This window comes from Panthera uncia, chromosome D4 (genome assembly GCF_023721935.1).
Source record: "Panthera uncia isolate 11264 chromosome D4, Puncia_PCG_1.0, whole genome shotgun sequence".
NCBI classification, from domain to species: Eukaryota; Metazoa; Chordata; class Mammalia; order Carnivora; family Felidae; genus Panthera; species Panthera uncia.
Genome location: NC_064807.1, coordinates 16,482,999 through 16,492,944, shown reverse-complemented (window position 1 = coordinate 16,492,944; position 9,946 = coordinate 16,482,999). Strand labels below are relative to the sequence as shown.

At 43.1% G+C, this 9,946-nt stretch overlaps 1 protein-coding gene and 1 long non-coding RNA gene across 2 annotated transcripts; one reads left to right on the top strand and one right to left on the bottom strand.

Annotated features, from left to right (window-relative positions):
• Positions 1 to 210: 210 nt before the first annotated feature.
• LOC125925277 (uncharacterized) lies at positions 211 to 3,038 on the bottom strand. The gene is made up of 2 exons (XR_007458766.1): positions 2,953 to 3,038; positions 211 to 936 (listed from the first exon to the last, which is right to left on the bottom strand). It is a non-coding gene; the product is annotated as an uncharacterized LOC125925277 (long non-coding RNA).
• On the top strand, positions 2,788 to 8,991 carry CD4H9orf40 (chromosome D4 C9orf40 homolog). Its single transcript, XM_049634092.1, has 2 exons — positions 2,788 to 3,336; positions 7,729 to 8,991. Exons 1-2 carry the CDS (start codon positions 2,914 to 2,916, stop codon positions 7,885 to 7,887), a joined length of 582 nt encoding a protein of 193 aa, XP_049490049.1. The 5' UTR covers positions 2,788 to 2,913; the 3' UTR covers positions 7,888 to 8,991.
• The last annotated feature ends 955 nt before the right edge of the window (positions 8,992 to 9,946 follow it).

Genomic DNA, 9,946 nt, shown 5'->3' with positions numbered 1-9,946 from the left:
GCAAACAAAAACAGCACATACCGTATGATTCCATTTATGTAAAACTCTAGAAAATGCAAATTAATCTACAATGACAGAAAGTAAAGTAGTGGTTACATTCCCCGGGGAGGAGGGAGGAATTACGAAAGGGTCAATGGAAACTTTTGGGGGTGATGGACATGTGCGTTATCTTAACTGTGGCTATGGTTTCACCCAAAAACTCAGCAAACATTTGAAATATATGTATTTTATTTTATGTCAATTAGGGCTCACTTAAGTGTTAAAAAGCCAGCAAAAATTAAAAATGTTATTTAAGAACACAAACACAGATGGGAAAATTACAAAGTAAAGCAAAGACATGATCAATTCAAAATTCAAAACAGCAATTACCTGGCACAGAGGGAGGAAAGGGAGAAAGGTGTCAGCGGGACAGGCATGTAGGGACCTTGACATGTTCTGGTCCAGGCAATATTCTATACCATGAAACTGGGTGCTGGACAGCTTATTATCATTCTTTTAACTGCATGTGTTTTACGCCACCTTTTGTACAGATGACCTATTCCACAATTTAGAAAAACACAGAGCCTGTGGCGAGAACCACGAAGGAAAGACCCTGTATTAGCTAAACTGCACTTTTGTGGGCAGGACACCCTCAAAACCTTTTCAATAAAATCAAGCTCTTTCGTATCAGATAGGTGTGATCTGATCTCTGAGACAGATAGGTTATCAATTTCAAAGAAGGAATGGAAAGATCACACTGAAAAGCTATTGTTTAACACCCTAACTTGTTAACATTTCTGTACGTATTAACTAAGCAGTTGCCAGGGCACCTAGGTGGCTCAGTCGGTTAAGCATCCGACTTCAGCTCAGGTCATGATCTCAGTCTGTGGGTTTGAGCCCTGCATCAGGTTCTCTGCTGTCAGCAGGGATTCTGCTTCCGATCCGCTGTCCCCTTCTCTCTCTGCCAAAAATAAATACACATTAAAAAAAAAAAAAGCGAGTCGTTGCTTATCTTGTCACAACCTTGAGGCTTAGGGACATGGGGTAAATGATATATAGGTTGAGTACTGTCTGATGGGGCTTTAGGGGAATGGTGAGGTTGGGAGCTGATAGCCAAGAAAAAATTCTTGGGAGATGTCTTTGGTGCAAAAAGATGATTTTATTAAAGCATGGGGACAGGACCCACGGGCAGAAAGAGCTGCACTGCAGTTGTGAAAAGTTATATACTATGGGGCTGGGGAGGTAAAGTCAAGACAGAAGTTTCTTCGAGAGATTTCCATATGCTAAACACTCACAGATTACTGGAGGCCTAACTATTGTCAAGCTAAGGTTGTTTTCGCCTCTAGCAAATCATTAACATTAACACGTTAAGAGTTCCTGGAGAAAACTCTGCCTGCCTCAAGTATTTGTCAATGGGCTACAGGTTATAAGGAAATTCCATTTTATTTGCCATTTCCTTCTCGCCTTTGTTTCCCCACATCACCAAGGAGGGGAGGGTGACGTTGGGGCTCTGGGAAACCGAGTCTGCAGTTTCTGGAGATTAGGCTATTGCTAACATTACCTTTTTCTTGCAATTTACTAAGATATTTGTAAACTTCTGGAGACGCTCTCAGCTTAAACGTTTGTTTTCTGTCCTTTCCTTTGTACTTGGGCAGCCAGGAGTGCCTGAGGAACGTCATTGGTATCCCACCCGGGGGGGGGGAGCGGGGAGACGTGTGTGACCTATGCTAGCTTGTGTTTGGCCCTCAGGTCTCCTTATGATCCCTCGTCACTTACCAGTTAGAGTACAATTATCTTCCTTGCACTTTCTCTAAAAGATCATGTAGCTTCTCCCCTCAAAACACTTATGCACGGTTTTCTTCCTCACATTGTTCTACTCTTTCTCAACCACTAAAATACAAGTCATAGTAAACGCGCTGCTCTCAGCTCCCTCACTTTGCTTGGTTACAACTTCTGCTGCGAGGAAGGTCCTGGAATCTCACTTGCGATCATCGCGCGGAGTAACAAGGGAACTGTGCGCTACCCACATCATTTTAAGAGCCAAATAATTTTAGGCTTCGGTTGGAAAAGCAAAGAGCTGGGTGAGCTATTTTAGGTGAGCGGCACATCTCCTCAACAACTTCATCAATGAATTTTTAATCAGAACAGCTTCGAAGAATGCGGTGCCTTACTTCACTTTCCAGGACAGCCACTGAAAAATACACACTTCGTTGGGTTTTGTTCTGCTTTGTTTTTGCGCGTTGGCTTGGGCCACTTCCCTCCGCCCCACCGCTGTCAAGCGGCGTCCGCCTCCAAAAATCACTTAACGTGGCGCCAGCCTCCTAACACAAGTTTGCTAAAAGTCTGTACCTCCTGGAGGTGATTTTAACCTCCTGGAGGAGTCCCCGAAGCCATGACTCCAGGAAGGGAATACCAACAAATACGTCTTAAAGGTCTTGAACCTACGCCGCTTTACCGAGTTCGGGATTTGCAGAACCACGCCCCACCTAAGAGGAACCAAGGTCACGCCCTCCGCGGACACCGCCGCTGGGCCTTTAATAAAGCCGCGGCCGCCTTCCCGCCTCCCCCCGGGGCGCGCACTTCCGGCCGCGGGGGCGTTCGGGAGCGCGCCCCGCGAGCCTCCACCAACCAGCGGCTCCGCCTGGCAGGCGCGAGTACGCGCGCGCACATTTGTGCGCAGGTTCGAATCTCCGCCGCTTCGCGGTTGCTCCCCAACGTCCGGCAGCACCGCGGCGGCCGCGAGGGCAGCTCGCGGGCTGCGCTGGGCCCGGCCGCCCCGCCCCGCCCCCTCCGCACGCCCCACCTGCCCGCCGCCGGCTCGCCCCGAGCAGGTCCTCGCCCCCCGTCGCGCGCTCCGCCCTCGCCCTCCGCCCCCGGAGCTCTCCGCGCTCGGCCTCCCGCGCCGGGCGGGCTCCGCCCGAGGCTCCGGGGCCCATGGCCAAGCGGCGTGCGGCCGAGCCGCTGACGTTCCACGTGCCTTGGAAGCGGCTCCTGCTTTGCGACTTCCCCGAGGAGCCGCCGCCGCTCTGGATCCCGCCGCCGGGGGCCTCGCATCCCGGGCAGCCCGTCGGCGTCCCGGAGCCGCCCCGAAAGCGCAAAATCGACGCGGGGGCTATGACTGAGGCTTCAGCTTCGCCCAGCAAGCGCCGCGACGGCGGGGACACCAGCGTTCCGGGCGGCGTGGAGCGTGAGGGCCAAGGCCTGGAGACGGGCGAGCCGCAGTTGCTGCAGCCTCCCGTGCGGCCCCGCGGGCCGGGGGAGGAGCCCCGGGGCGCCCGGCCCCCGAGGGGCGGTGGCGACGACGGGGCGGGGCGCACGGAGCCCCCACGGGGAGACTGGGGGGCCACACCGCGCCAGGTAGGGGCTGGGGACCGGCTGAGCGCTCCAGAGGGCGGGAGGGATGAGGAGAGAGGGGCTCACCCTTTACGCAGCCATGGCACGCCCCGGGAAGAAACAGATTGGTCCCCTCTTGACTCGTGTTCATCAAGAAGCCCCAAAAGGCGAAAAGCCGGGAACCCTAGGGCAGGAAGGACGTGGACTCCCAGACTACCCACCAAGGGCCTCAGAGCCCTTGGCCCCTTGGCAGCGTTTTGGGAGAGTCGTGTGGGCTTGCACCTTTAGTGCCTGTGGTGTGGAAGAGGGAAGCAGGAGCGTGGGTCACGACGGACTAGAGCCTGATGAAGACCTTGACCGTGGACCGCGATAGGTCAGCTCAACGACGGATGGAGAAAGGGTAGCGCGCCTTCCTTGGCTTAATGATGATTTCTTCTAGAATTCGTGGTAGATTTATTTCTAAGGAGGGTGACCAATGTGGTAGTCATCAGTTGGATGGCCTGTAGGCATGGTAAAGCGCTTGTGGTAGAGAGGAAGGGCCTCCCTGCCTTGGGAACAGGCATTTAAAAACTCAGTGTTAAATCGGATTTTTTAAAAAAAGGAGCATTGTTGAAAATTAATTTGGGCCCTAAAGTAAAACGTATATGAGGATCATATATAACAGTTGCTATTCTTTGGGAAACGAGCCTGCCCCATCTCTGAGCCTGAGGTTTGATTTGTCTCGAAGTTCACCGTGTGAGACAGCAGAACCCTTGAAATGTGACTAATCCAAATTGATGTGTGCTGTAAGTGTAAAAAAACACTCTAGATTTCGAAGATCTCAAAGATTTTTATATTGATTGCACATTGAAAGGACTTGAAGATACTGGATTGGATAAAATGTATTAAAATTTACCTGTTTCACTTTTTTAACACAGCCACTAGAAAAATTTAAATTGTGCTTGTGGCCTGCATTACATATTTATGAGACTGCTTTGGTTTATACTTAGGAATTCGGGCTGCATTTTGGCAGTTCTGGATTGACTTACCGGGAGCTTTGGGAATAGAAGTACCAAGTGTAGGGCTTAGAATTCACCAAACTCTTTTCAAGCACTACATCATAGTATTCACCTCACCTTTTTCCATGGTGTTCAGTATCTCTTGCAGAATTAACCAAATGCCTTTGCTGGGGAAAAAAAAAAAAAAGAAAAAGGTGAATTGAGGTTCCTTTGGCATGCCTTCTTGGTGGAAAAACCTAATACAATAATGACAATTTTGTAGTTATAGTTGGGAAAGAACTTTTTCTCTGGTTGTGAGAAATCATCCTTCAGATAATAATGGACATTTCTGGTTGAAATTCTAAATTGTAAATATTCCCATCCCCAGTTTTCTTGGAATTTAGAAAACATGAGGTTTAGGAGTTTTTTTTTTTAGACTTTTTTCTTTAGATTGCTTTTGGATATTCAAAATCCGCTTACTTAAAACTGAATGATAGCACTTATGTTTTGAAAACAGAATAATTAGAGTTTCCAGTTGTATTGTGTGTGTTGCCAATGGCAAAATCTAAGAAAACAAACCCAGGATGATAATTATCCAGATCTATTTGATCTGAGGGTAAGTAGTGTGTAGTTTGAAAACTTTTACTCTTCGGACCATTTTGGTACCCCACCCATATGTAGGGTTGTCTTCCCTACCAGAGTATACTCACTGAAGTATGCCACAGATTGATAAGAAGGAAATAGGGAAATTATAGGTAGAGGAAAATTTTTGAGTAGGCTGACTCACCTTAGAATCTCTTAGACACAGCTGTATCTTCTACAGCGATGACTACATCTGACAGCTCTTTGCTTCCCAGTCACTACAGGCCCATGGCAAGGACTAAGCTTGGCCATGGGGTACCTTCTTCACCAAGACAATCCCTGTTCCCTTTTCTTTTGGCTAAAGCCTCATGTTTCTTCCTTTTGTTAGTTCTGTTCCATGAGCTTCTTGTCTTCTGCAAATTTAAGAGAGGGACATGTTTTCTCCAGTTCCTCTCTTTCCTTCCTGCTTCTAAAGATGCAGGTTTTTTGTTGGTTGTTTTTTGTTTTTTGTTTTTTGTCTTTTAAGGGATTTACAGCTAATTACCAAGATACACGGTATAACAGAAACATGGAGAAGTTAAAAAGGCTTTTCAATTTATGCAGTAAATGTCTCCCTGGTTCCTAGCACTCAGAGTAGAGCGTAAGTCCTTACCTTCACCCTTGGGATCTTGTTTAGGAAAAGTTTTCTCAAATATGTCCTTTCTACATTGAAGATTTAATTTAGGCAGAATAAAGACACCTTTTTTTCTGTCCTAGAACCTCAGTATTTTTTGAGTTGTCTCATGTTTGTTTGTTGTGTTGGCTTTTTTCCTAGGTGGTTTTTGTTGAGTTTCGTTTTTTTAACCAGAGAAGTAAAAACCAGATATTACTTCATTAAATATTTGTGTTTTCTCATGATAGTGTCACTTCGTGCAGATTCATTTGCTCTGTCTGCTGATCCTCACTGGTAGCTACTTTTAATGGAAAGTAAGCAGAAGTGTTTTCTTCCTATTCTTAGGAAGACAATAATGAATGATTCATAGGTTTCTTGGGATATAATATGTAGCCATGTTGAGCTATTACAGTACTAGCCCTTAATTTGAAAATGAGTCCTGCATCTCACCGATGCGGAAACAGACTTCGATCAAAGTCAGGGTTGGTGGATGGTGGAGTTATCTTGCAAACCCAGGTCTGTCTGGTGGCAAAGTTTGTGCTGTCTGCTAGTAGGTTACACTGATGTCCTTAAAAGATCTTTTTTGGGCCCACGTTTATAAGTAGGTAATTTGGACGGTAGATTTTTTCAAAAAGGCAAAGATACAACCCTTGTTTTTTAACCCTGTTTATGTATCAAAATGAATTGGGGGGGGCATCCTTTGAATTACTGCAATTTTTTTTTTTTTTTAATCCCACTGTAAAGAAATTCCAAAGACACTCTTAATTCTCTAAGTTTTAGTGTCTACGATTTCCTTTTAGGCCCGTGTGGTCCAGTAAAGTAACTAGCCACATGTGGCTATCAAGCATTGAAATGTGGCTAGTCTGAATAGTGCTGTAAGTATAAAATACTCACCAGATTGTGAAAACTTAGTGTGACAAAAAGAACGTGAAATATCGCATTCATTTTTAAAAATACTGACTACACATTGAAATAATATTTTGGATATATAAGGTCAAATAAAATATTGTTAAGAGAATTTTACCTTCTTTTTTTACTTTTTAAAATTACTTATGTGGCTCTCATACTTCTGTTGGATAGTGCTGTTACAACAAGCATGAGCCTAAAGTAAAAACACAACCTGGTAGAATAGATATATAAATATTCATCTGGGCACAGTGTTCACCTTCAAAATGTTCACCATGGAAGCCTGTATATAATTCCAGTGCTGCTTCCTTGCACAAAGTATTTTGGGGATGCTTTTCACATTTTGTGTCAATCTTGAACTTCATTGGAATGTCAGCTTCACTTCACAGTTACTTGAAACAATTTTATAGCCGTTCAATCTGTTGAATTTTAAAGGAGCCAGCACTCAACTTGGATTTATCAGCGTTGATTTATTGATTTAAAAGTCATGCCTTTGGAGCGTCTGGGTGGCTCAGTCCATTGAACATCTGACTCTTGATTTTGCCTCAGGTCAGCATGCCAGGGTCTTGGGATCGAGCCCCGCATCAGGCTTTGGACTGAGTGTGGAGCCTCCTTGAGATGCTCTGTCTCTATCTCTTTGCCTCTCTCCCCCACTCTCTCTCTCTTTATAAAATAACATTAAAATTAAAAAGTCCTGCCTTGCACCAAATCTTGTATCTTTGATAAAATAATCAGTTTAAGATTTTCTTGTTATTTAGCATGTTTGTACTCTAAAACTTCTTGGCAAGTTTTCAAAATATTTTAGCCTATGTAAAGTCAATCGCTTAAAATACCAAGCCTCAGGGGAAAGACGAAGAAATAAGTTTTAAGGTATATTTGTATTTTTAAAACAAGTTGTGTTCCTCACCGAAAGATAAAAATAAATTTATGAAAAAAAATGTTTTTAAATGATTTAAAAGAGAAAGAAAAAAAATTATGACATTTTCCAACATTGTCTTTGGTTGAAAAATGGAAGACAGTTATCAAGAAGATGCTCTTGGAAGACATTCTTTTAAAGATAAACTACTAACAAAATATTTTCACAAATCCATGAGTATGAAAATGCACAGAGTTGACTGAGCCCATGAAGTACTTTGATTAGGCAGAATTAAAAATGTACATTTGTTGAAGATGCGAAGTAAAAGACCCAAAATCTTCATGTGAGTTTGCTTTTAAAACAAAATTTGTTTCCTGGGGGGGAAAAAGTAACTTTTTCATACACCGATGCTGTCCTTTCATCTCTTTCTTTTTTCCCTAAAGCTCAATGAAGAATTCTGGCAGTATAACACCTTCCAGTACTGGAGGAATCCCCTGCCACCTATTGATCTGGCAGACCTCGAAGACATCGGCGAAGGCAGCCTGCGGGAAGCAAGGCTTCAGGGCAAGAACGAAGTGGTTGAGGTCGACATGGAGTCCTGACACAAGCACCTGAAGAATAGGTCTTTTGGCCGCCGCCTTTGAGGCGACCTCTCTTAAGTGAATTTGCATATTCTTAAGGAGAAAAGTTATTTTGCATACTTGATGCGATACCATTCCCAAACCTGAAAAATGAGGAAGAGTTGTTTTAAAGATAAATGCCTGTGGTCACTACTGAAACTCCCAAGAGGGATTTGTCAAGGATCTAGTGCAGTTAGAGGGGAAGTATTTTATATATGTACTCTCAAAGAAAAATTTATGTTTAGATTCTAAATTTGAAAATATTGGTCTTCTAAAAAAGAATTCTGACAGTTTTAGAAACAGGTGGGAAACGCTCAAATGTTCCTCTTGTCTGTACCAAAAAGTTAATTTGTGGTACATGAAATGAGTATTGTTTTTTAACTGTTATTAATAAAATGCTTTCTAGTACATCGTATCGACTCTTCTTAGTTGAACAAATAACTGACTTAAACATCTATGCAAACTTAAAGTGCGGGGGACTCTTAAAGGTGGTATAGTTTTAAAAGAACTTTGTAAAGCGTAACGTAGTGAGAATTTCAATTTGGGGAGCGTGTTTGCATAGCTTCCAGTATTTGATATTTGTTTAACTCTACTCTGGGGAATCAAAAATGGATCGAGAACAATGAGAAGTGAAGAGGTTCTTCCCTCCCCCTTTTCCCAGGTTAAGAGGAAAGAAATTAGTGGTATTTCTTAATTTCTTGGCTTTGAGTTGCTTTGAGGGCACGGTTTTTATTGCTTATTGCTTCAGACTTACAGTTCTCAACACTGGCAACACTTCAGAAATCTTTGCCTGAGTAGCACTCAAGAGATGCCCATTTAACTGTCTGAGACGGGCCTTGGGTATAGCTATTTTTTTGGGCACCAGTCCTCCTCCTTTTCCCCAATCCTAATGTGCCGACAGCTTTGAGAACCACTAAACTGATGGTAGTTTTTCCTGTTTAAAGGAGATAACATTTGACGTGAAACAGCGCCTCTTAATTAGCTTTGTTTTTATTTCACTCTACTGATGGATTTGTTACAAGTACGTTATTGTGTTGTTATTCCTCTTTCATTGTTAAAAAAATAAAGTAAGCAGTTTGTGTTTGAGTTGAGTATCAATGATTGTTAATTAACTTTTGTACTACATCCAGAATGTTGGCTTTGTAATAGAGTAACCCGTCCTTGTATATTTTTTTGTTGTTAATGACAGTAGATCCCAAATTGAGAAAGGATGATAAATGCCAATGAGAGAGAGAGAACGTTTTGTGGATACTGTAGGATTTAAGTATGAGTTGACATTAATAAGAATATCCTAGAACAAAAGACATGTATTGTGGTTAAAAGTTAAGCCTTTGGAGTCAGACCTGGTTCAAAGGCTTGTGTTGCCACTTTCTACCTATGTAACGTTAAGCGAGTTATTTTTCATCGCCAAGCCCTAGGTTCCTTAACTGTAAAATGAGAAACAATAAATAGTATCTACCTCAAAAGAGGCTATGTGTATTGTCAAGCAATGGACTAAGTACTTCACCCACATCTTGTTTAATTCTCATAATAACCTTATTGTAGGTACAAAACAGTAACTAGAATAAATGTGCTTTTTGTAGTTATGCTTCATTCTACTTTAAATTGCCACCAGAAGTTTCACGGTAAGAATTGGAATTGAGATAGTAAGCATGGCAAGCTAGTGCGGGAAGCAGTTAAATTACTGTGGAAAAAAGGAAAATGGTAAACCTTCTTCCCCTTCTGTTTGGCCTGAGCATAAGGAAGGTGTCCATTTTCGTTCACTACTCTTCCTGGTGCCCAGAACAGTGTGTGTCACATAATAGATAGTCCATAGAAATTGCACAAGCGAATTCGTGATCTTACCTATTGACAGGAAGGTTAATGCCAGCAGTTTTCTAGAAACATATCTTACAAAGCTAGGCATTCTACCGAGGAAGTCCATACAAAAGATGTGTTGCAGAGATCAAATAGTAAAACGCTGGAAACATAAAAACTGAGACAAGTCCAGCTAATGAACTACAGGAGGTGGTCATTTACTTTAATGAGAAATTTCATAGGA

Excerpts from the sequence above, each read along its gene's own strand:
- CD4H9orf40 (XM_049634092.1), top strand. The coding sequence starts at position 2,914 with ATGGCCAAGCGGCGTGCGGCCGAGCCGCTGACGTTCCACGTGCCTTGG. Across the intron at positions 3,337-7,728 it reads GGGGGGCCACACCGCGCCAG|CTCAATGAAGAATTCTGGCA; the intron begins GTAGGGGCTGGG and ends TTTTCCCTAAAG.